The following is a 26250-nucleotide window of genomic DNA, read 5'->3' on the forward strand; positions in this document are numbered from 1 at the left end:
GAATATATCTATATCTGTATCTATATCTATAGCTACCTATCTTTTTCAAGCACCCATGGAACATCTTTTTCAAGCACCCATGGAACATTTAACAAGAATGTTGTTTATGGCTCATCTGTTTGTGGGTCATAAAATACACCTCAACAAATGTAAATGTTCTGAAATCACTCAGACCACATATGAAACTAGAAATAACAGAAAAATAATAAAATATTCCAAACACTTGGGTATTAACAAGCACCCTTCTAAATAATCCATGGGTCACAGAGGAAGTATCCAATAGAAACAAGAATTATTTAAACTGAATGAAAGTGAATTCAAAACATATGAAAATTTCTGGGCTGGAACTCCCAACAGTGATGCAGGAAATTCACAGAACCAAAGGCTTCTTACATTAAAAAAGAAAAAACAAACCCTACCATCTCAATAAACTACACAGAGCTAAATAAAACCAGAAAGAGTAGAATAATAAACACCAGAGAAGAAACTGAGAATAGAAATAGAAAAAAATCAGTGATATAAAAAGCTAGTTTTTTGAAATAGTCAATAAAATTGATAAAATCTAAGAAGATAAGAAGAACAAATATCCATTTCTAATATCAGGAATAAAACAGGAGATATAATCATAGGTCTTCCTATCATGAAAATAATAATAAAGGAATACTTCAAACAATTCCACAATTTAGTTAGAAGACTTAGATGAAATGGAACAACTCCTCCAGAGTTCTATCAAAACCCACCTGATATAAAAAATAACAACTCTCAATAGTCCTCTACCAATTAAGTTGAATGAATGTGTTATTAAAAGTATCCCAAAGATGGGGCACCTGGGTGGCTCAGTCGGTTGAGCATCCCACATCGACTCGGGTCATACTCTCACAGCTTGTGGGTTTGAGCCCTGTGTCGGGCTCTGTGCTGACAGCTCAGAGCCTGGAGCCCTGCTTCGGATTCTGTGTCTCCCTCTCTCTTTGCCCCTCCCCTGCTCGTGCTCTGTCTCTGTCTCTCTCTCTCTCAAAAATAAATAAACATTAAAAAAAATTCTTAAAAAAAAAAAGTATCCCAAAGAGAAATCTCCAGGCCCAAATGATTTCACTGGAGAATTCTACCAGATATTTAAGTAAGAAATAACACCAATTTTATGAAATCTCATCCAGGAAAGAAAAGAAAGAAAAGAAAAGAAGAGGAGGAACACTTCCTAGTTCATTTTGGGAGGCATGTAATCCGCAGACACCGATATTAGTACAAAAAAATTATACACCAATATACTTATGATTTTAGACACAAAATTCCCCAATAAAAGATTAGCAAACAGAATGCTGCTACACTATATTTATATTCCATGACCTGGTGCAGTTTACTGCAAGGAAGCAAGGAGGCAAGGCCAGTTCAACATTCAAAACCAGTCAAAGCAATCTGTCATATCAACAGGCTACAGAAGAAAAATCACATGGTCACATCAGCCAAAGGAGAAAAAACATTTGGCAAAATTCAATACCCTTTCAATGAAAGCTCTTAGTACATTAAGAGGATGTCTTTCCAAACTAGACAGAGAATGCACACACACACACACACACATTAAGAGGATGTCTTTCCAAACTAGACAGAGAATGCACACACACACACACACACACACACACACATATATATATGTATGTATACATATACATATACGTATACATATATATAAAAGAGACAAACCAAAAAATAGACTCTTAATTATAGACAACAGTTAACAGAGGGAAGGTGGTTGGGAAGGATGTATTAGGTGAAAGGAATTAAGAGTACACTTCTCTCCAGGAATGAGTAATATACGGAACTGCTGAGTCACTATATTGTACGCCTGAAACTAATATAATGCTGTTTGGTTTTTTTTTTTAATTTTTTTAAATGTTTATTTATTTTCGAGAGAGACAGAGACAGAATGTGAGTGGGTTAGGAGCAGAGAGTGGGATCTGAAGCAGAATCCAAAGCAGGCTCCAGGCTCTGAGCTGTCAACACAGAACCCAACGTGGGGCTTGAACTTACAAGCCGTGAGATCGTGACCTGAGGCGAAGTTGGACGCTCAACTGACTGAGCCACGCAGGCGCCCCAATATAATGCTGTTTGTTAACTGCACTGGAATTAAAATTTTTTAAAAAGTAAAACAACAAAAAACCCACAGCCATCATATTTAATAATCAACAGTGAATGTTTTCTTCTTAACATTACAAACTAGGCAAGTATGTCCTCTTTCACCCTTTTATTTGACATTGTACTGCAAGTTCTAGCTAGTACAATAAAGACAGAAAAGGAAATGAAAGGGATACAGATTGGGAAGAAGACAAAAGATATTTGCAATTTGCTGATAACATTATTGTTTATGAAGAAAATCCTGAGGAATCTACACAAAATTCTGCTAGAATAAGTATTCAGCAAGGTCGCAGGAGGCAAGGTCAACACATCAAAATTAATCATATTTCTCTGTAACAGTAATGATCATGTACAAACTGGAATTAAAACCTCCATATAACATACAGTGACTCCAAAAAAAGTGCCAAAGTAAAAATCTAACAAAATATGTTCAGGATTTACAAGTGGAAAATTACAAAACGCTAGTGAAATAAACCAAAAAAGATCTAAATAAATGAAGAGACATACCATGTTAGTGGTGTGACAGTCAAAATAATAAAGATGCCAAATCTCACGGAAATGATCCATAGACTAATGTAGTGTGTATCAAATTCCCAGCAAGATGTTTCCTACATACAGACAAGCACATGATAAAGTGTTTACAGAAAGCCAAGGGAAAAAATTTGATATGGAAAGCTAAATCAACTTTAAAAAAGAATAAAGGAGAAATCACTTCACCCAATTTTAAGATTTACTAAAAGCTGCAGTAATCAAGATAGTTTGGTACTGGCAGAAGTTTAGATGTACAAATCAGTGGGATAACACAGAGACTCAGAAATAGACCAACATAAATATGCCCAACAGGTTTTTGATTAAGGAATAAACATAATTCAGTGGAGGCATAGTACTGTAGTCTAGTTTTCAACCAATGGTGCCAGTCAACTGAACATCCTTAAGCAAAAATACAAGAAAGAAACTCAACCTAAACCTCACATGGTAATACAAAAATTAACTTGACATGGATCAGAGATTTATATGCAAAAATGATAACACTTCTAGGAGAAAACACAGGAGAAAGTATTCAGGACAGAGAGCTTCCTTAAGACTTCTTAGACATGACCCGAAAAGGATTAAGAGGTGCCTTCACAATAATGCCATGAATCAATGTAACAAAAGTGGCTTAGTCTATGATGGCAATACAAAAGTACACCTGCGGTGATTTAGGAGGCCCTGAGGAGGGTTCAAAGTGAATGCGTGATTATTTTTACATCTTTCTGTACAGCATATTTCTTAATGTGAGGTAATACTATCACAGGTAGGTCAAAGCAAAGCAAAACAAAAAAAAAAAACCCCACAAAAAAACAAAGAAGGAATTCCAAAAGACACTGATAAAGGTACTGTTACTTACTACACTGGAAACCAAGGCCATGGAAACAACAGTGAAACTCACACACCCCTGCATGTGCACATGCCCATTTCATCTATTAATATTCTAGTCAATTTCCTCAACAGTGAATCCTCACACCACCTTTTGTAGGAATAAAAATGGGATTCTTTCTCTCTGCGTTTTGGAGATTCTCTTTATTTTTTTAGCTTAATTTAGCTATGTGTTTTCTTTTGGCTCTAATTCGACCCATAGAAAACAAGTGAGGTGGACTTGGGAGAAGCCACTTAAATAGGATTGGAGAAGCTCAGGAACCACAATCAGAGGATTCATCTGAGAAGGTACCGCAGCTACACTGCCATCCTCGTCGTACAGAAAAATACAAAAAAACAATAGACAAGTAGATCAAGAGCACGTATAAACGGATGGTTAAGTACACCTGAAAAAAATTTTTTGCTTTTTAAAAAATCAAAGTCTTAAGAATGTGCTACAGTGGGCCCATTCATATGTACATTTTTATCTCCTGAAATATGAGTCTTTCATAACTCAAGTTTTCATATTTCTTGTTAAGACTTATGCTACTCAAAGGTAGGGATGATGCTGTAGAACAAAGGCCTTTAATAAAGGTTTCCAAGGGACTGTGGGGTCTGGGAGGCACCCTGTCCTATGGGCGACGGCTGAATAAAGCCATCTGTGAGTGTGAAAAAAACATAAACATAAAAATAAAAAAAATAAAAGCTTTCAACACACCCTCAACTGTCCCAACTGTCCTGACAATGGACAGCAGTTAAGGTATATACAAGGCAAAGGGGACAGGCTCTCTGATCTCTGAAACACCGCCCCCCCCCCCCCCCATAAGATAAGGAACAAGAAACTGCCATAGGCTTGTCACAGAAATATGAAAGAAACTGTGCTTGTGTTTCTCTTGTATCTCCTCCTCCTTTGTTTAAATATCCCTGAGATAATTTTGCAGTGTAAACTGAGAAGATGGGGCCGATGGTTATGCTAAGTGCACGAGAATGACTGGATCATGCTCTTGGAGGAGTTCTCAGATGTAGAATAAGGCTCTAGGCTGGGTGAATTTCCAGTATGACTCCTCAGATGACAACCGATATCCTCCAACAGAAGGGTTTCTCTTTGGTATGAACGATCGGATTCTGAATAACAGGTTTCCTCAGTGGCTACATTCAAAAGTCTTTCCCCTGTGGAGCGCTTAGAGGGTGACCAAGGACTGCCCATTCGTGAAGGGTCTCCCCACTTCTGCTGTGCTGCCACTGACGGGGTGTCTCCCAGTATGAATCCTCTGATGCTGAGTGAGGGAGGAGCTGCGACTGAAGGCCTTTCCACACTCGCTGCATTCATAGGGCTTCTCCCCGGTGTGGATGACGGAGTGTCGGATGAGGCTTGTGCTCCAGCAGAAGGATTTCCCACACTCGGCACATTCATAGGGTTTCTCTCCACTGTGAATCCGCTGGTGCCTCGTGAGCCCCGAGCGGCGGTTGAAGGCCTTCCCGCACTCCATGCACTCGTAGGGCTTCTCCCCAGCGTGAATGCTGACATGTCGGATGAGGTCCTTCCTAGTGCTAAAGGCTTTCCCACATTGTTGGCACTCAAAAGGTTTTTCTCCAATGTGGGCCCTTTTGTGCAAGATGAAAGTGTAGCAGTAGGTGAAGGCCTTTCCACACTCACTGCACTCATAGGGCTTCTCCCCGGTGTGGATGATGGCGTGTCGAATGAGGTTTGCCCTCTGGCAAAAGGCTTTGCCACACTGCACGCACTCATAGGGCTTCTCTCCACTGTGAATCCGCTGGTGCCTCGTGAGGTATGAGCGGCGGTTGAAGGCCTTCCCGCACTCCATGCACTCATAGGGCTTCTCCTCAGTGTGGATGCTGAAGTGTCGGATGAGGTCTGACCGATTGCTAAAGGCTTTCCCACATTCTTTGCACTCGTAGGGTTTTTCTCCGGTGTGGGCCCTTTTGTGCAAGATGAAAGTGGAGCAGTGGGTGAAGGCCTTTCCGCACTCACTGCACACATAGGGCTTCTCGCCGGTGTGACTCCGCTGGTGCTGCTTGAGGTGTGACCGGCGGTAGAAGGCCTTCCCACACTCCAGGCACTTGTAGGGCTTCTCCCCCGTGTGGATGACATAGTGCTGAATGAGGTCTGTGCTGTCGCAAAAGGCTTTCCCACATTCGTTGCATTCAAAGGGTCTCACTCCACTGTGAATCTGCTGGTGCCACGTGAGGTGTGAGCGGCGGTTGAAGGCCTTCCCACACTCCAGGCACTCGAAGGGCTTCTCTCCTGTGTGGATGATGTAGTGTCGAAGGAAACCTGTCTTATCTCGGAAGGCTTTTCCACATTCTTTGCACACAAAGGGTTTCTCTCCAGTGTGGCTCCTGTTATGCAAGACTAAATTGGAGCGGTGGGTGAAGGCCTTTCCACACTCACTGCACTTATAAGGCTTCTCCCCAGTGTGAATCCGCTGGTGCCTCGTGAGGTGCGACCTGCGGTTGAAGGCCTTCCCGCACTCCATGCACTCGTAGGGCCTCTCCCCCGTGTGGATCATGTGGTGCTGGAGGAGGTGTGTGCTCTTGCTAAAAGTTTTCCCGCACTCGGTGCATTCATAGGGCTTCACTCCAGTGTGGACCTGCTCATGTCGAACAAGAAAGCAGTTCTTGGTAAACACTTTCCCGCATTCCGCACACTTATAGGGACGTCTCCCTTCACGAATCAAGGGATCTTTCAGTGGTCCCCGTGAGTCACGTTCATGGAGGACATGTCCCGCAGGGATCGGCTCCTGTACAATCCTTGAGTATAGACTATCATCTGTCCCTAAACCATCATGTTCGGGCTTCGCGTTTCCAGGGAGCTTTTCCATCAGGGGGTCTGTTCCTGGTTCCAACTGGCCTTCCAGCATTTCTGATGGCCTATCCTGACTCTTGCCTTGCCCAAGCTGGGAGTACCCTGGGGCTCGTGAAGTCATTTGCTCCCGTGGTGAGGTTTCCTCAGACAAGGCAAGGTGAGAAGGGGAAGGCTCGGTGGTCTCAGGTTTTATATTGTCACCTAAGGGAAAACAATACACAGAAGGGCCTATTAGAGATGGCAACACAGAAAAGCAAAATTGCCATTTCAGTGGGAATAAGAAAATGTAAACAGTGGCTCAGCACCTCCCATGTTTTCCAATCTCGGAAACCCCGTTTACAATTTCTTTCTTTTTGGATCCTGAACTCTTGAAACCTTTGAGAGGAAATCCAGAGGGAGAGAGCCGATGGGGGACAGAGTGTCTGGAGACTAGGGACGGGCAGACAGAAGAATGTCGCGTGTGTGCTGGGTTTGCTCCAAGCAAGAACGTCTGCAGGTGCTATAAGAGGCCAGGATAGGAGCACCTGAGGCAGCCCATGCAGCAGCCAGGAAGAGGTCAGGGAAGCTTCCCGCACAGGGAGAGCTAGAAGCTGCCGGACAGAGAGAGTGGGAACACCATTTCGGCCTCGGTTAACAGAATGAACAAAGGCAGAGTGTTCCGAGACTCAGGGAGTGCAGCACGCCAGAGATGGGCCTGTGAGAGTACAGCCCCCGACACGGGATTGGTGTCCTTGCAAGGGGAGACACAGGAGCGTCTACCGTGTGAGGACAGAGCGACCGCCATCTGCAAACCAGGAAGAGGGCCCTCACCACACATCAGATCTGCCAGCACCCGGATCTTAAACTTCTGGCCTCCAGAACCATGGATAACAAACGTTTGTTGTTAAAGCTGCCAGTCTATGGCATTCTCGTTACAGCAGTGCAGACCACCTAGACAGCAGGTGTGAGCAATGTTCTCGTTCTTCAGTTCAGTGATGTTAAGTACGTTATTTTCAAAAAGAAACGAATGAGCAAATACCTTGGGTAATACATCAATTAATCAAGGTCATTCATGAATCAGTGAGGACAGTGTGTCATAAGCCAAGGTTTAGGATTAATTGCAATTTGTACCTGAGGTCCACTTTAACAAAAGTTAGAGATCACAGCAGTATTACGGTTAAGATCATGGTCTTGGGGGGGCGCCTGGGTGGCTCAGTCGGTTGGGCATCTGACTTTGTTCGGCTCAGGTCATGATCTCAGTTCGTGGGTTCCAGCCCCACATTGGGCTGTGTGCTGACAGCTCAGAGCCTGGAGCCTACTTCGGATTCTGTGTCTCCCTCTCTCTCTCTCTCTCTCTCTCTCTCTGCCCCCCCCCCCCCCCCCCGGCTCATGCTCTCTCTCTCAAAAATAAACAAACATTAAAAAAAAAAAAAAAGATCATGGTCTTAGACCACAGAAACCCTAGGCCCAAGCCCCACAGGAACTCAGTATTAGCTCCGTGGTACCTCCCACGGCACTCAAATTCCTTCAACCCTCATTTTGTCTTCTCAAGAATAAAGCTAAAAAAAGAGCCTGGACTGTAGGACTCCATGAGGATGGAGTGAAATCCTGCATTTGCCATGTTTGCTATGTGGACCATGTTCAGTCTGGTGCCAGACACTGAGCAAAACGTAACCCCCGTTAGCTCTAATTGTATATCATGAGTTCGTCCCATAACATACATCTGGGACCTAACTAGGAAGTATGTAAACTGGCAGTGTAAGAATGTACATATTAACCCTGGAGGGTATTGAAGAATAAAAAGAACAGTCCATGGGTCACCCGGGTGGCTCAGTCAGTTAAGTGTCTGACTTGGGCCCAGGTCATGATCTTGTTTGTGAGTTCGAGCCCTGCACTGGGCCCTCTGCTATCAGCACAGAGCCTGCTTTAGATCTCTGTCCCCCTCTCTCTCTGTCCCTTCCCCACTTGGGGGTGCGGGGGGGCATGGTCCAAGAGAGGCGTAATGAGCCAACATTAAAGAGGCCACCAGAGTAAGGAGACAAGATAGGTCCCGGGAGATCAGGGGCAGAGACCCCAAGAAGGCCGGATGCCCACGACACAATCAGAAAAGCGTGCCACACGACGAGCTCACACGGTACGGAGTTTAAGTGTCTGCTCTGGAGCCAGAACGCCTGGCCCACATCCTGGCTCACGTCCTGCCTGCACCAAGTGAGCAGATATGGCACAAGTTACTTAGCTGCTCCCATCTCAATCTCGTCTAAAGCACTGACAGGCTCAGCTTCTGCCTCAAAGGCCGCCCTGAAGGCTGAATTGAGACAAGACCTGTAAAACGCCGGGCACAATGCCGGCCCCTGCGGGGCGTTCAGTAAACTGCGGGGCCGTTACCCATTATCCTGATGGTCGCTGCCGTATTTGGAAACTGGGAGCAAAACAGTGACCGTGTAAGGAATATTTTCCCAAGGAACATTTTCCCGTGCTGTGGTTCAGAGGAACCCCCCACGGGGCCTCAAAGAGCGAAGAGGACAATGTCGGCACTTTCATACGCGAATGGCAGGAATGTGAAAGGGGGCACCATTCTGCAGAACTGCCTGGCAGTTTCCAATTGAGCCAACCTGACCCAGAAACATACCAGAGTCCGTTCCTCACAGAAATCAGTGCCTCTCGGCACCGAAACACATGACAAGAATTTCCTCGGCAGCAGGAAGTTGAAAACAACAGCAATGCCTGTCAAGAGGGGAAGGGATAAAGGGCAGTTTTTCACACAATGGGACATCACACTGTATCGACTGTGAAAAACTCCAACTATATGCAACCACATGAAAAGAATCTCACAGACATATTGATGATCAAGAGATAGATATACCGACAGCACACAGTGGGTTCAACACTCAAATCTATGCTGATGGTCTAAACAGGGGCTACCTCACGGAAGGGGCTGTTGAGGGCATGAGACCCTAATAAGGTGCTGGAGATATTCTACAGTGGCCCCCCTTATCTGCGGGGGATCTGTACCAAGACCCCCCGTGGGTCCCTGAAATGACGGGTAGTATCAATCCTGTATATACTATGTTTTGTCCCTGTACATACATACCTAAAGTTTAATTTATACATTTGGCACATAAGAGATTAACAAAAAAACTAATAATAAAATAGAACAATTTTAACAAACGCTGGAATAAAAGTTACACGAATGTGGTCTCTATCCGAAAATATCTTATTGTACGCCACTCACCCTTCTTGTGGTGCTGTGAGATGAGAAAACGCCCACATGAGGAGACGAAGGGAGGTGAATGACGCAGGCGTGTGACACAGCATTAGGCTACTATTGACCTTCTGCTGGTATATCAGAAGGACCATCACCTGCTTTTGGACCGTGGTTGCCCACGGGTAACTGAAACCGCAGAAAGCGAAACCACAGATCAGGGGCACTGTGGTATATATTAGCGTAACGGTGGTGATGTGGGTTTATACGTATACAAAGATTCGTCAAGCTGACCTCTTAAGGCTTTTAAGCAACACAGCATATGAGTTATATCTCATTCAAAAAGTTCAAGAAAATAATCATTAATGGGAGGTATGGAACAAAAATGTAGACATCTCACGCAAGAATGAGACAACTTTGGGGCACCTGGGTGGCTCAGTTGGTTAAGCATCCGACTTTGGCTCAGGTCACAATCTCACTGTTCATGGGTTCGAGCCCCATGTCAGGCTCTGTGCTGACAGCTCAGAGCCTGGAGTCTGCTTCAGACTCTGTGTCTCCCTCTCTCTCTGCCCCTTCCCCCGCTCGTGCTCTGTCTCTCTCTCTCTCTCTCAAAAAATGAATAAACATTTAAAAAAAAAAAAAAAAAGAATGAGACAACTTTTCCAAGATTGGTTATACAGGGAAAGTGGAGTTGATGCCAGTGTGCAGACACGGGAGAGGCATAAGCCTTTGTAATTTACTTTCCCTAAGTGTGAGGCAACCGAGCATATTTTTATGTTGAGCAGAGATTAGATAAAGTTGAAGAGGCAGAAAATACGTGAAGAAGCAAGTGCCCTAAAAAGGTGTGATCTGGACTTAGTGCAGGAACTAAGGTCGAGCTCCACGAGGGGGCAGGATGGGGAGGTTCACACAGAGATTTCTATCCATGTATAAGGGTTGGAGGTCAAGCAACAGAAGAACACAGACGACTTTCACCATGAAAATGTGCTGAGACATCACTGGTGGGTGGGGGGGCCGGCGAAGGTCTAGAACAAGGTCCAAGCGGCTGCGGGAGCCAGTGTGGGAGGCAGCTCAGATCAGAGGCATGCAGCAGACGCAGGGAGACCGGCTGGACTTAGGTGTGTGGGGACAGGTCAGGGGTAGCAGGGGAGGCAGCGGAGACGCGTGCGTGAAATGGACAGGATGTCTGGATGTGGGGGCTGGTGGAGACGGAAGGGTTGAGGAGTGACTTAAAGTGGCACCCAGCCTTCTGACCTGCACGGGAGGTGGGAGGAGAGGGAAAAATCAAGAGCTCCCTCTCAGGCATGGTGAGCTGAAGTGTCTTTTGCACATTCGCAGACGTGAGACCGGGGACAAGGGCGAAGGTGTGGAACAGACTCTGAAGGGCTGAACAGACCAAGGGACCACGAGAGGGGAGAGCCTGGCTCTGCGGTGGCACCAGTCAGCACACCTGATGTCCCGAGGGCCTCAGCGGCCCACAGTTGGGGAAGAGAAGGTGAAGTGTTGGTGAAGTGTTACCTTGAAGCTTAAGCGAACAGGAGGGGTGCTAAGATACGGAGCCCAGGAGTGCTTCTGAGTGTCTAACGGACCCTTGGAGAATGGTGGAGAAGGTGGGAAAGGGTGAGACGCAGAGGACAGCTAGTCTCCTTGCACTTCAGAAGGCAACTTGAACTACTATCGTTATTCACGAGGACTCATACTGTCACATAAGTAGCACTAACAGCTTACCTTTGCTGAGCCATTCGTGCCCTGTAGGTCAGGGCCAGTGTGAACCAGCGTCACATGCAATCTGGTACGTCCTCAAACAATCCAGTGATACAGAAACTATTATTGCTAGCAGTTTTCAGGAGCAGACCACACTCACCAAACCATTGGCTCCTCTCCACGGACACACAGCTCAGCCTCATTTCCCAGAGCCAGGCACCGAAGTGCAGCCAGATCGAATGTGAGGAGAAATAGTGGGTATGACACCCCCCTTTCTTCTCTGATTTCCCCTCTGCTAGCTGGAAGGAGGCAGGACAACCCGAAAGTCTCATGTTGACGACAGGAGGTAGCTGGGTCCCTGAGTAACTGTGTGGCACACAGCTGCAGGTGGACCCACACAGTCCTTCGGTGAGAAAAGTACTTTTCATATGCTGAGCCCCCAAGATTCTGGAATACACCTGTTAGAGCAGCTGGGTTACAGTGGCTGAACTTACATGAAGGCATTGTGAGATGACGCTCCTTTCTTGCGGCCACAGGGTTGTGGCATGTCACAAGTTTTTAAGCCCAAGCAACCAGAGCCAAGAGCCCGAACTTCTTACCTAATAGGCCCCACACCTCCCCAGGAGTGCTGGACATTGTGATGGGGTGCCAGGAACGGGTGGAAAGACCTCAGGTTACAAGGCTCCATGCATCCTAAGCCTTGAGAGAGGCCACAACAGTAAAACTTCCACAAACTCCAGGGACAGTCTACTCTGCCGTCTACAAGCTGCCAGGACCCCCACCTGGCCAGCTGTTGGCACCCACCTGGGCAGTTGCTAGAGGAGAGGCTTCTCTGCAGTGTCCATAACTCTGGGCTCGGCTCCAGTGGGTAGATCTGCTCTGGTTTGGGTAGAGGACAGCCTGTTTACGGAGAAAGAAAGAGGACGTGGAGATTCTGGTGAGAAGAAATAAATCTAGACTGGGACATCAGAATTTGGAGAAGGCCTCAGAATGAAGCTGCTCCCATCCATGCAAATAAAATGATGTGACCTGGAAACCAGCTGCATAAAACACTGTCATTGGGTCCCAAAGACTGTAGACATTAGCATCGGCTCCACAGAATGCACCAATTCCCTTTGATCCCCATCCTGTAGAATCGCAACGCTGTTTAGACCTATCTCCTGAAGGTGCTTTCTAATTAATCCAGTCAGGGGCCTCGACCTCCCTGTGCGTCAGCCAATACCTGGTGAGCTTCGCTGCTACTACTGCCTAATTTACACGAAATATCTGGGGTGAGGCCTGGGCATCAGGAGATTTTAAACACTTCCCAGGATGATGGCACCCCACCTAGTAGGTTCATTTCACCAGTGGCATCTCTAATCATAGACAGTCAGGTAGGCAGAGTGGCTGGGTACTCTGAGCAGAGAGATAGGTTATTCCAGGCAGAAAGACTAGAATGCAAATACAGGAACAATACAGTGACAAATATGGTAAATATTAACCGCTCTGTATCAATACCACTTGGAACGTCTGTTTTTTTTCTAAATGCTCCAATTATAAGACAGAGATGGTCAGAATGGATAAAAAAATAAGACCCAACTATAGATCGTCTATAAAAAACCCACTGTAAAGGGGCGCCTGGGTGGCGCAGTCGGTTAAGCGTCCGACTTCAGCCAGGTCACGATCTCGCAGTCCGCGAGTTCGAGCCCCGCGTCAGGCTGTGGGCTGATGGCTCAGAGCCTGGAGCCTGTTTCCGATTCTGTGTCTCCCTCTCTCTCTGCCCCTCCCCCGTTCATGCTCTGTCTCTCTCTGTCCCAAAAATAAACGTTGAAAAAAAAAAAAATTAAAAAAAAAAAAAAACCCACTGTAAATAAAAAGATACATGTTGAAAGTAAATGGATGGAGGAAAATATACTAATACGTTATCAGAATACGCTAACACTAGTCAAAAGAAAGCAGGCAGACCTGTATTAATTTCAGACAGAGCTGACCTCAAAGCAAGGAAAATTACCAGGGATGAAGAAAGCATTATGTAATGATAAACGGGTTAGTTTGCTAAGAAGACATAAAATTCCTTAATCTGTATGTGTCTGCCATCAAACTATATGAGGCAAAATCTGATAGAATGACAAGGAGAAATAGATGAATCCCCTATCAAAGTTGGAGACTACACTACTCCTCTACCAGAAATGGACAGATCCGGGGAGCCTGGGTGACTTAGTTGGTTGAGTGTCCGACTCTTGGTTTCTGCTCAGGTCATGATCTCGCAGTTTCATGATTTTGAGCCCCGTGTCAGGCTCTGCGTTGCCAGTGTGAAGCCTGCTTGAGATTCTCTCTCTCTGCCCCGCTGTCTCTCTCCCAAAGTAAATAATACATAAACTTAAAAAAAAAAAAAAAGTAATAGATCCAACAGGCAGACAATTAATAATGCCATAGTTGAACTGAACAATCCCATCAATTACCTGGATATAACTGACATCTGTAGACTACTGCATCCCAAAACAGAATACACATTCTTCTCTCACATGGGACATTCACCATAACAGATCATATTGTGGGCCATAAAACACACCTTAACCAAAATTTAAAAAGAACAGAAATCATATAATGTCTGCTCTCAGACCACAAAGTAATTAACTAGAAATTAATAACAGAAAGAGAACTGGAAAATCCCCAAATAGGTAAAGATCAAACAGCACATTTTTAAATAACACGTGGGTCTAAGAAGCAATCTCAAGAAAGTAAAAAATATTTTGAACTAAATGAAAACCAAAATAGAGGATGCCTCTGTAGCTCAGTTGGAAGAGCATGTGACTCTTGATCTTGGGGTCATGAATTTGAGCCCCATGTTGAGTGTAGAGATTACTGAAGAAAAAAAACAACAAAAAACTTCAAACCAAATAAACATAAAAAAATAAAAAATACAACTTAGCAAAATTGTGGAACGTAGCAATGCAGTGCTTAGCAGTAAATTTATAACATAGAAATATCTTTTTAAAAGAAAGATCTAAAGTTAATTATATAAATTTCCACCTTAGGAAACTAGAAGAACAAATTAAGTGCTAAGTAAACACTACAAAAGAAATAAGAATTAGAGCGGAAATTAAACTGAAAACAGAAAATAGAGAAAATCAACAAAACAAAAATCTGGTTCTCTAAAAAGATCATTAAAATGGATAAGCCTCTAGCCAGGCTAACTGAAAAAAAAAAAAATGAGAGAGAACACAAATTACAGATCCTATGGACATTAATAGGATATTAAAAGGGGTGCCTGGGTGGCTCAGTTAGTTAAGTGTCTGACTTTAGTTCAGGTCATGATCTTGTGCTTTGTGAGTTTGAGCCCCACATTGGGCTCTGCTAACAGCTTGGAGCCTGGAGCCTGCTTCAGATTCTGTGTCTCCCTCTCTCTCTGTCCCTCCCCTGCTTATGCTCTGTCTCTGTCTCTCAAAAATAAACAAACATGAAAAAAAATTTTTTTAAAGGACTTTAAAAGAATACCATCAACCACTCTATGCTCACAAATTCAATAACTGAGATGAATGCACCAATCACTTGAAAGACACAATCTGCTAAAACTCACACAAGAAGAAACAGACAATCCGAGTAGGTGTATATCTATTAAGGAAATTGAATCAAAAGTTAATAACCTTCCAAAAAACAAAGCACGAGGCCCAGTTGGGTTCACTGGTGACTTCTACCAAAACCTGAAAGCAATTCCCTACAATCTCTCCCAGAGACAGAAGCAGACGGAATATTTCCTAATTCAATATGTAAGGCCAGCATTACCTAATATCAAATAAAGACATCACAGAAAAGTATACACAATATGTCTCATAAACATAGATGAAAAAAAAAATCCTCCACAAAATATTAACAAATCAAACCCAACAGTGTATAAAGAGATGATATATCACAACCAAGTGGGATTTATCCCAGATATACAAACCCGACTCAAAATTTAAAAATCAATTAACATAATCCATCACAGCAACAGGCTAAAGAAGAAAAATCACACAATCATATTGATAATGCAGAAAAGCATTTGATAAAATCCAACATCCATACATGTTTCAGAGTTTAAAAAAAAAAAAAAAAAACCTCTGGGGAGGCTGTGTGACTCAGCTGGTTAAGTGTCTGACTCCTGACTTTGGCTCAGATCATGATCTCAGTTAGTGGGATCGAGCCCTGCATCTGGCTCTGTGCTGACAACACAGAGTCTGCTTGGGATTCTCTGTCTCTCTCCCCCACTCGTGCTCTCTCTCTCTCTCTTTCTCTCGAAATGAATAACTAAATTTAAAAAAATACATAAGAAAAAAAAGAACTCTAAGCAAAAGCGGAATGGAGGGAAATTTCCTGAACTTGATAAACATCTACAAAAATACTGGAAGTATTAGGTAATGTGACAAGAAAATGTAATAAGACAAAAAAAAAGGTACACATAACTTTACCATAAGATCCAGCAATTGCACTCCTTGGTATTTCCCCAAAAGTCCACATAAAAGCTTACACATGGATATTTACAACAGCTTTATAGTTAATTGCCAAAATTTGGAAGCAACTGAGACTTTCTCCAGCAGGTAAATGGATACACTGTGGTACACCTAGAAAATGGAGTATGCAGCACTAAAAATAAATGAGCTATCAAGCCATAGAAAGACACTGAGAAACCTTAAATGCACATTACTAAATGAAAGAAGTCAATCTGAAAAGGCTACATACTGTATGATTCCAACTACAAGATATTCTGGAAAACACAAATGGGGATAGTAAAAAGATCAGGGGTTAATGAAGGGGAGCAGGAGAAGGGACGAATAGGCAGAGCAAAGAGGATTTTTAGCACAGTGAAAATACTCTGCATGATACTATAATGATGGAAACGTGTCATTTCACATTTGTCCAAACCCACAGAATGCACAACACAAGGAGTGACCCCTAATGTAAACTATGGACTTTCAGGGACTATGAGGTCAGTGTAGGTTCACTGACTGTAACAAAAGCACCACTCTGGGAGAAATGTTGATAATGTGGGAGGCTGTGCAGGTGTGGAGGAAGGGGGTTTATGGGGAATCTCTCAATTTTGCTATGAACCTGAAATTGCTCTTTAAAAAGTCTTCAAAAAAAAAACCAAAAAAAAAACCAACTAGGGGCACCTGGGTGGCTCAGTCAGTTAAGTGTCTGACTCTGGATTTTGGCTCAGGTCATGATCTCACGGTTTTCAAGTTTGAGCCCCAAATCATGCTCCATGCTAACAGTGTGAAGCCTGCTTAGGATTCTCTCTCTCTCCCTCTCTCTGCCCCTCCCCAACTCTCTCAAAAATAAACTTAAAACAAAACACTAATATTTATAGGATGTAACCATATCCCAAGGGACTGTGCCAAGCAATTTAAATGCAGTATGTTCTTAAAACATAGTATTAAATTTATGTACTAACTTAGAAAATAAATGACATATTTAAAATATTGAGCCTTGGGTCCCTGGGTGGCTCAGTCAGTTGGATGTCTGATTCTTGATTTCGGCTCAGGTCATGATCTCACCAGTCATGAGTTTGAGCTCCACGTCGGGCTCCATGCTGACGGGGTGGAACCTGCTTAGGATTCTCTCTCTCTCCCTCTCTCTCTGCCCCTCCTGTGCTCTCTTTCTCAAAATAAATGAATAAACTTCACAAAAAGATAAAATGAAATATTGAGGCTTTTCACTCAAAAGTGTCTTCATTGAGCGAAGTCTTTTTTAGGTCCTAAGCAAAGGATTCTGTTGTTCTTCCAGCGAACATAAAAAATTCTAATTTAGGATTTCCTTACAGCCTCCACACGAAGTAAACACTGTGACTGGCACCATTTATAGATGAAGAAACCGAGATCAGGCAGATTTGCTGAAACCGTGGAACTGGTAAATGGCTGAGCCAAGGTGGATCAGGGTCTGTGTAGTCGTGTCTGGCATCTGGCCTCTTTGACTACAAAGCTATACAATACTGTTCCAGAAGATGCTGAGTCCAAGTATGAGGGTGAAGACCAGACAATGAGAACAATGATGACATGAGAACAGTACTGGCGGCAGCGAGGGTCACAATCGCTAAAGCCGCACATCGCAAGGTATCACCAGACACTGTTGTGAGCCATTTGACCCTCACGACAGCCCTGTGAAGCAGAGGTGCTATATTACTTCATTTTAGCTGAGATTACGAGGCACAGAGCGGTTCAGTACCCGGTCCAGAAACACAGAGCTCATAAGCCACAGAGCGGGGACTGAACAGTAAGGGTCTGGCACCAGACCCCAGTCTCCTAAGCACTATACGAAGAAGGAAGCAGCCGTGTGGGGCCAGCAACCTCAGCCCAGGGAGGCTGAAACAGTGACAGGGGGATGTGAGCAGGAGGCCTCGATCCTCAGGAAACACGGGCCAGAGAGAGAGACAGACTTGATGACGCTAGACAGCGCTTCAGGAACCACTAAAAACAAAAAATTGGGACTCCCACTCAGTCGTGTGGTCAAATAGGGACGCTTGCACAGACATAAACGGCATCTATTCTCCTCAACATTTCACAAAAGAAAGAACCTGTGCCACCAAAAACTGCAGGAGAGCTTTTCGCAACGAAGAGGGGTCTTTTAAACTGAACAGATTAAGCTTTAGAGGGACTCGTTGCAGTGGCCCTATTTTCCTCACTTGCCGAAGATGGCATGTCGGGAGAATTAAACGAATGAAGAGGAACAGTATCCACATACAAAAAGAGCAGAGACACGGAACATGGGGCCTCACACCGCAAGGACTGGGCGACCGCTTCCTGCTGCCAAACAGCTGTGGCAGAAAAAAACCACTGTGAAAAGACAGAGACACAAGCAGACCCACGGAGAGGTCAGGACGAAAGCCCCGGAAGCCAGGGCATAATAGTGCTTCTCGAAGTTGCTGGATCAGTCCCTCAAGGGGCCCAGCTGGCATTCCTTCCTGTGGGTTCCGTGAGACACCCCCATTTCCTCCCAACACACCCTTCTTTGGCTGTGACCAAAAGCCAACTATGTTCTCGCCTCACCCTCCCTCCCACACAGAAGAGCAGGCAGGAAGAGGGGAGTCTAGAAAATCACCGAAGCTGTGGGGAGGAGGGAGGCAGGCTACAGAGGCCTTCTCGACCAGCCAGGCCTGGAGCCAGAGAGTGGAGGGAAGGAGGTGATGGGTCTCCCACACGGCAGGAGGAGGGAGGCCTCACCCAGAGAGACCAGGAGCCTGCAGGTTTCCAGCATCACCTCCTGGTACAAGATCCTCTGGGCCGGGTCCAGCTGCCCCCACTCCTCCTGGGTAAAAGTCACGGCCACATCATCGAAGGTCACCAGCATCTGAAAAGTCAAATAGAGGCAGCTGTGTTTGTCCTAGGGCTACTGACGGGAACCAGAGCCCATCTCTCTTGATGGCAAGGGAGCAGAGAGACCAAACGGCCGTTGAGGGTTGAGCTCTGTGCTGGCCTCAAGGACTCCGAGATGCTGGTTTGCCTTGATTACAGCAGCGTGGGAGCCAGGAGCCTCCCACGTGGGAGCCCAGGGAGAATGATGCAAGGTCAGGACCTTCCTGTGTGGACTGTGAGACACAGCATGGCAAGGGCTCCGAGACGCCAGACGAATGGGAGAGAGCACTGAAAACAGCAGCAATGATAATTACAGAATAATCCCCGAGACTCACTGGTCTCCATAGTGTGCCTGCCTCGTGCAGACGCTCTGCCTGTCTCCTTAAAGGGAACAAAAGTCATACTCCTGAGGTGTGAATCCTCTTAAAATCAACACTTGCCTGGCAAGTGTTACTTGGGAGCCTCAATTCCTGGGTCAATACAGTAATTGTCACTCGGTGGTAGTAGTTTTGAAAATTAATGAAAAAAAGATATTCGTAAAAGAAGCACTGGACGACTGACCACAGCCTGAGGTCGTATCATTATCACCCTCATGCCAGTCAGGGCCCTAAGTTTACACGTGGTATAAGCAGAGGCAGGATTTGAACTGAGGTCCCTCTGGTCTACGGTCTAACTGCACAATCTTGACACTCCTCCATTAGCAAAGGAGTTAATGCAGATGTGAAGCATTTCACATAAATACCCAGTCACACTCATTTCGGCAAACATTGAACATAATTTCTGTGGACAAGGGCAGAGGAGCGAGCTCATCATCAGCCACCTTACAGGACAGTCATCTGAGGTGGTGGCACCTGCTTGGGAAGTGGCAGGGCCTGGATCAGGTGCCAATGCCTTCTGCTCCTCAGACTGCTAGGGAGAATCCACAATGAGCCATTGTTTCTTTTTCCTACTGGAGTCTTCTTTCCTTTCCTTTGGCGACTCTGCCGGAACTCAAACCCGCCTGCCTGGGTCCTCACGGCACCCATCCCTAAGGAAAGACTACTTCAGGCCCAGAGAACGGAAGCTGCTGAGGACGATGCAAGCAGGCTGCGGCCATGAGAACAGCCTCCGGTTTACCACTGTCTGTCCTGGCAGAGTGTATGATGGAACGGTCAGCAAATGATCACAGAGGCTGGCCCTCCCAGGGTAGGGCTCGACAGATGGGGACGGGGGGCCATGGAAATCACACAGGTCTTCTGGGGACTCCTGAAACAAATATACCTTTTTTGTCCACACGCTTCCACCTGCTGAAATGCCATATTCCCACCTTCCGCCCAAACTGCCTACTCCAAGGAAGCCTGCTTGGCTTGCAATGTATCCCTATACGCGTTTTGTACAGAAGGGGGTACAAATACAGGCTGTGGTGGCTGACACACTGATTGTTTCTGCTACTTAAGAGCAGCAGTGAGGGGCATCTGGGTGTCTTCCGGTTGAGTGTCTGACTTCAACTCAGGTCATGATCTCCAGGTTTGTGAGTTTGCGCCCCACATCTGGCTTGCTGCTGTCAGCGCGGACCCCACTTCGAATCCTCTGTCCCCCTCTCTGCCCCTCCCTGGCTCGCACTCTCTCTCTCAAACATAAGTAAAACATTAAAAAGAAAGAAGAGCTGCAGTGAATTTGGGCAAATAACTGAACTCTCTAAGCCTCAAGTTGTTTTCATGCAAAACAGCAATAATAACAGAACTTAACTCAGAGGAGGTGAGGATTAAAAGAGGTGAAATGTTAGGTCTGCCCTTCAACCCACAGCAAAAATTAACCAAGGCCAGCGATTATGGTTCCTCTGCCACTGTTCTCTCTTTGCTCCCACAACATCCCAGACATATTCAACCAGGAACCCTTATTTAATTTTGCCAGGTTTCCTACACAAAAATGCCAGATGATGGGCAAGCAGGGAAGGGGCCACTTCGGCCTGAACTGCTGGGACAGTTCTGTCCAAATGCGTGACATCTGAGCAGAGGCCAGCAGGATGTGAGAGGAAGACCCCTCCCCTCCCTCCCGCCAGAGTCAAAGGGGCAGAATCGCGGGCACAGGGCAGGGCAAGGACAAGGGCTGGGGGATGAACTCAGCATGGTCAGGCTGGTGTCCGGAGAACCGCGCCCCCGGGGAAGAAGGCAAGGTCGAGGAGGTCGGCGGGAGGGCCGGGTGGGCACCTGCGGGTCCCCGGGCGGGCTGGATCTGTGAGTGACGGACGCCCGCGGAAGGAAGCATCACTTTCACCTTCCCGGCACTGACCAAACATTTGTCGGAACTCCGGCACTGCCGCAGGACTACGGACAATAAAACGACAAGCTAGCGACGCGCGCTGTACACAAACGACAGGAAGAATAGGCAAGCGAACGGCTTCCTAGCCTCCGGCTGCCCAGGAGCCCTCTCCGCAGCAGACAGGCTGCAATACCCACAGCGTCGTCCACTCACCCGCGCAGGGGCCATCCACGCCGCCGCCATCGTGGGACCCTGTGCACAGAGCGGGGCCCGGGGAGGGGGTGGCGGCCGAGGAGCCCCAGAGCGGGGCGACCTCGGCTGACGGTCTCACTCCCAGCCTCAGTTCCCCCGCTGTGAAGCGCGCTCGAGGCCCAGGGCTGCAGGGACAGCAGGCGCTCACGTGACACCCCGTTATAGAGAATGAGGGGCGGGTATCAGGCTCGTACAAGGACGCAGAGGTAAGACCCACGCTCCACACCGCCTTCTCCGCTCGCGCCTCATAAAAGCGCCCTGCCCACCACTGCTCGAAGCCGCACAGACCGGTACGACCCACCCGGCACCGGCGGATGACGTTAGCCTCCACGGAGCAGGAAGTCCCGCCCCCGCCGGGGCGGGCCGCAGGAAACGCCCCTGTCCTGGGCTGTCATTGGCCCAGCGCGCGCGCGGACACGCGGTGTACAGCCTTCTGGGAATTGTGGTTTTCTCCCTGAAAGCTGCGGCGTTGGGGAGCTTCCCGAGCCTGTCCCCTCCAGTGGAAGAGTGCGCGAGGCCGAGTACCGCCTCAGACCTGCATCTTCACAGTGGGGCCGAGGGACGGGCGCGAAACGGTCCCTCACGTGCCCGGGGAAATCGAGGCTCCGGGGCCCGGACGTCCGCCCGGGGTCCGGGCACGTGACACGTCGGGGACCGAGGTCTTCGGCTTTGCTCGGGACTTCCCTGTGCTCCTCACCTCCTCGCGATCCTCCTGGAGGGAGCCGGGGACACAAGCCTTAAGAGTAGCGAGCGCCAGGACGCGGACGCCAGAAGCCCTCCCTCCCACACGGCGCATGGCATCGCCTGGCTCCTCGCGGGCTCTGTCCAGCACCAGCTGCACGTGCTGTGGGGCCTTGACGCCCGCTGGTGAGCGATTCCGGAGGTGGACGCAGAGGTCGAGCACCGGCACTTTACCTGTGTCTCATCGCTGGCCCAGGGGTCGTGCATGGATCTGCAAATTCGGGAGTTGTTAGCGAACAGGGTTATCTCCAGTCTCAAGAAAAGCCTGAGAACAGAGAAAGGAATGGGCAGGGGCGAACCCAGAACCAACCCAGCATTAAATAGGTGCAGACAGGGGCGCCTGGGTGGCGCAGTCGGTTAAGCGTCCGACTTCAGCCAGGTCACGATCTCACGGTCCGTGGGTTCGAGCCCCGCGTCGGGCTCTGGGCTGATGGCTCAGAGCCTGGAGCCTGTTTTCGATTCTGTGTCTCCCTCTCTCTCTGCCCCTCCCCCGTTCATGCTCTGTCTCTCGCTGTCCCAAAAAAAAATAAATAAACGTTGAAAAAAAAATTTTTTTAAAGAAACCAAGTCATGTTAGGAATCCTAACAATCCTTCGAGAATATATTACAAAAAACTTAAAAGTCATCGTTGGTTACTTGTGTGTGTGTGTGTGTGTGTGTGTGTGTGTGTGTGTGTGTTTTCTCGTGACAAGGTGAGAAAATAAAACGCAGCTTCCAATGAATATACACACAGTTATAAAAATGGAAACAGGGTGTGTATTTGACCCTGCTGTTCTGTCGCATTTACTAAACACATCACCATGGAGTAGACCTCCACATTATTTTCCCCCCATGTGTAAAAAAGGGAATCACAACACACAGATTTCTTTCTTTTTAAATGCTTGTTTACTTTTGAGAGAGAGACAGAGCAAGCAAGGGAGGGGCAGAAAGAGAGAGAGAGAATCCCAAGCACCCTCTGTGCTGTTAGCCCAGTGTGGGGCTTGATCTCACGAACCAAGAGATCGTGACCTGAGCCGAAATCCAGCCAGAGACTTAACCGACTGAGCTACCCCGGCACCCCAACACACATATTTCTTGTAAGTACTTATGATTATTTGTTTTTTAAAGAAACAAGAATTAGTAGTGCTCTTACATAAATGGGTACAGGGAGATACGAGAAAGCTTCCTACAGAATTCCGAGTAACATATAGATCGCCTTATTTCAGATGGTGGAGTTTGATTCCCTTGAACTGGCTGGACTTAGTGACTAAGGATGAAAAGAAGAAAAGGGTAAGTTGACAGCAGAGGAAATGGGTAGACACCACCCTTACCGAGTGAGCAAGGTTAGCAGCATTAGTGATGTCCTGTTGACACCATGTACCACATAGTATGATGCAACAAAACTGTTCACTACTGTGATGTCCTTCCCCCAGACTCACCACTTTACTCATAAAAAAATCAGATAAGTGCAAATTGAGGAACATTGTATAAAATATCCAATGAAAACTCATCAAAAGTGTTGGGATCATGAAAAACAAGTGTAACAAAGTAACTTGATTAAGTGCAACTTGGTGTCCTGGAATGGGATCTTGCAACACAAGGACATTAGTGGAGGAAAAAAAATGGTAAAATCCAAATAATTTGTAAACAATGTTATATCAATGTCAATTTCTTAGCTTTGACAAATGTACCATGTATCTGCATAATACATGAGGTGAAGCTGGGGTGGAAGTTATATATAATGGGAAATACATACTTGCCACTTTACAGTAAATCTAAAATTATTTAAAAATAAAAATTTAAAAATAAAAAAGAGCAAGGAGGGACTTCTAGCTTGACAACAGGAGTAGTTATGTGGACTCATTCCCTAGTGAAACTGGTGGGAAAATTTTAAGCGAACAAAAACCAAAACATACAAGATTTAATATCTCTGGAAATGGATGTACAACAACAAGGTTATACAACGAATGAAGAACATTTATTCAAGATGATCTGTAATTCTGTAAAAACAGTGCGAGTCTGCGGTTTTTGAACTGAGACATTTAATCTCCTTCAACCTTCCCAGTTCAGGGAGATGGAAAATCCACTACAGTGGTGCAGATGAGAGTGCAGGGATCCCTCACTCCCAACTCCCACTCGGAGAGTTATCTTCCAGGAGGGCCAGGAGGTCAGCATCTCTCATCCTGCCCCCAGCTACTTGTTGTTAAGGTGAAGTTCCTGGCCAGTATGGTCCCCAGAGGTCTCTTTTAGCAGGTCGCCACTTCTAGGCTGGAGGTTCCGCTTTGGGCACCATGCTTCTGAGAATACTGGTCCACTCTCATTTTTGTGCCAGCTGAATGGAAGGATTTCCACACTCCGAGACAGCAGCTGAAAAGAGTTGAGGCCACTTCCCACTCACCCCACCTCAAATGGGGGTGACAGACAGAAGTGGGACATTGTCCCCACTCCCAGTTCAAGAGTGCTGACTCAGTCATTTTGCTCTGGGGAAGCAGAGAACCTGGGAAGAGAAATTTGGGAGTAGCCACCCTGGGGAAGAACAAATATCCAACAACATAGGAACCCAAGAAGCTTGAATACTTTTGGTTCAGGCTGTAGAGCAATTTCCCCCAGAACTTTGCTGAAAGCAGTTCTGGAACTCTGTCCTTGAACCCCGTGAATGGTCTCTGTAGCTCTCTGTCGGTGGGAAAACTCACCAACTCCCAGATTTTTCCTGGCCAGGAATGTGTTATGTGCCATGACCCTGGAATTCTGTAATCTGCTTCGTGTTCGTCCCCTGTCATTTTAGGGGGAATAGTCCTCTAACAGGTGTCCACTCCAGTCAGCTCTTCCTTCCATTCCTTGTAGAATCTCTCCTGTTCTCTTGAAACCAGGAGCACAAACATACCTTTTTTTCCCCCAATGTTTATTTATTTTTGAGAGAGGGACAGAGAGAGAGGGAGACACAGAATCCAAAGCAGGCTCCAGGCTCTGAGCTGTCGGCAGAGCCCAATGTGGGGCTTGAACTCACAAACTGCGAGATCATGACCTGAGCTGAAGTTGGATGCTTAACTGACTGAGCCAGCTAGGTGCCCCAGGAGCACAAACATATCTTACTCTCAAACAATGACTCTTACCCAGGGACTACAGTTCCCTGTGAGTCACAGGCTAGTTCCTGGGAGCATAGAAAGGGAACGAGTAGATCAACAACCAATAGTCCTAACAATGGTGCCAAGGGACCAGGAGCATTTAGTAGCCTAATGGTAAAATCCACTCAACATTTGCTCTACAGATACTTCCAAGAGAAGCTGAGAGAAGGCACTTTGCAAAATGCTGTGAAGGATATAGTGTTGAGTCACTCACACCTGGATTGTCAACAGATGGTCCAGGGTGATGAGACTCAGTTCATGTCAACCATTACCTCCTCACAGAGGTTTCTCCATATCTCTCAATTTTAAATTAGTCCTCCACCCCAACATCACTCTTCTCTCTTGTCCCTCATAACGATTTGAAAAAAATATATATATATAGACATATATTTGATCACTATTTATTGAGTGCCCATTTTTTGGACAGGCACTGCCCTACACAATGGGGACACATATATACCAAAAAATAATGCATTCCTGTTCTAGAGGATCTTTCATCGTAACAACTGATAGTTTAAAAACAAGAACAAGGAAAAACCTAAACAATATAGGTTGGACGGGGGGAGTGCTGTGGAAACAGGAAAGTGTAGAGCAGATGAGCAATCGTGGGAGAGTAGAATGAAAGCAGTTTTGCAGCACTAAGTAACATGGTTGGGACAAGTCTAATGAGACATTTATTATCTAAGCACAGACTCTGAGGAGGGAAGGAGCCCTTATCTGAAGAAACAGGGTGTCACAAAGAGAACACCTACGACAAGGACATTGAAGGCGGAGAGCCCTGGGAGCCTGAAGAGGGGCAAGAATGTGGCCAGAGCTGCACCTGCAGGGGTTCGAGTGAGAGGAGAGGAGCCAGAGAGAGAGATGGAGACGCTGTGCTGCCTTGGACTACACAGGAGGTTGGAATACACTTCCTGCGTGCTCTAGACTGTACCCAGGGACTGGCTGATCTCGTGCAGTAGCATACACAGACCTGAAAATGATTATCATGAAGGAAGTTTATTCCTACAGATCCATAGGCTCAGGACGCAGGGCACATGATTCAGGGTCTCCTGGAGACCAGGATGGGTCAGGAGGCAGAAGTGGAGGACAAAATGTGGTTCCGAGCTTTTGTATTTTGCACAAAGGAAAGGCAAGGCAGGGCAGGGGAGACAGCTTAGGATTGGCTAGTTTGAATACTATTAGCAGGCTTTAGAGCAGGAGGGCTGTCCTGATTTGTCTGGTCCCAGGATCTGGGATGATCCGCACAGAATACAGTTTCCTGAAGTGAAAGAGCCAGAAGGAGGAGGTGGTTCCCCTTAGTGTCTTTGTATTGTCTAATTTGCATATGAAAGGCAAGTCCACACAAGTAGTTTCCTACCTCTAAGGACT

General features: G+C 46.3%; 1 protein-coding gene and 1 long non-coding RNA gene across 6 annotated transcripts; one reads left to right on the plus strand and one right to left on the minus strand.

Moving 5' to 3' along the window:
• Positions 1–2094: 2094 nt before the first annotated feature.
• LOC125152400 (zinc finger protein 543-like) lies at positions 2095–21350 on the minus strand. Of its 5 annotated transcripts, none has more exons than XM_047834256.1 (4): positions 20999–21350; positions 12042–12137; positions 8961–9055; positions 2095–6553 (listed from the first exon to the last, which is right to left on the minus strand). In XM_047834256.1, the coding sequence occupies exon 4, from the start codon at positions 6471–6473 to the stop codon at positions 4707–4709; it is 1767 nt and encodes a 588-aa protein (XP_047690212.1). In that variant the 5' UTR covers positions 6474–6553; positions 8961–9055; positions 12042–12137; positions 20999–21350; the 3' UTR covers positions 2095–4706. The 5 variants fall into 5 exon arrangements, with proteins under 5 accessions (XP_047690212.1, XP_047690208.1, XP_047690211.1 ...); XM_047834252.1 differs by lacking the exon at positions 8961–9055 and adding an exon at positions 18413–18539; XM_047834255.1 differs by lacking the exon at positions 8961–9055 and adding an exon at positions 18450–18539 and having other exon boundaries at positions 20999–21031.
• A 350-nt stretch (positions 21351–21700) lies between these two features.
• LOC125152463 (uncharacterized) lies at positions 21701–26158 on the plus strand. The gene is made up of 3 exons (XR_007147209.1): positions 21701–21904; positions 22984–23047; positions 25574–26158. It is a non-coding gene; the product is annotated as an uncharacterized LOC125152463 (long non-coding RNA).
• The last annotated feature ends 92 nt before the right edge of the window (positions 26159–26250 follow it).

The sequence above is a fragment of the Prionailurus viverrinus genome, chromosome E2, assembly GCF_022837055.1.
Source record: "Prionailurus viverrinus isolate Anna chromosome E2, UM_Priviv_1.0, whole genome shotgun sequence".
NCBI classification, from domain to species: Eukaryota; Metazoa; Chordata; class Mammalia; order Carnivora; family Felidae; genus Prionailurus; species Prionailurus viverrinus.

What these genes read in the sequence shown, in the direction of transcription:
- LOC125152400 (XM_047834252.1), bottom strand. Translation starts at nt 21,028, where the DNA reads ATGGCGGCGGCGTGGATGGCCCCTGCGCGG. An exon ending in CGTGGATGGCCCCTGCGCGG is followed by an intron (nt 18,540 to 20,998) that starts GTGAGTGGACGA and finishes TTGACTTTTCAG; the next exon opens with ATGCTGGTGACCTTCGATGA. An exon ending in CAGGCTCCTGGTCTCTCTGG is followed by an intron (nt 12,138 to 18,412) that starts GTGAGGCCTCCC and finishes CTCCGTAAACAG; the next exon opens with GCTGTCCTCTACCCAAACCA.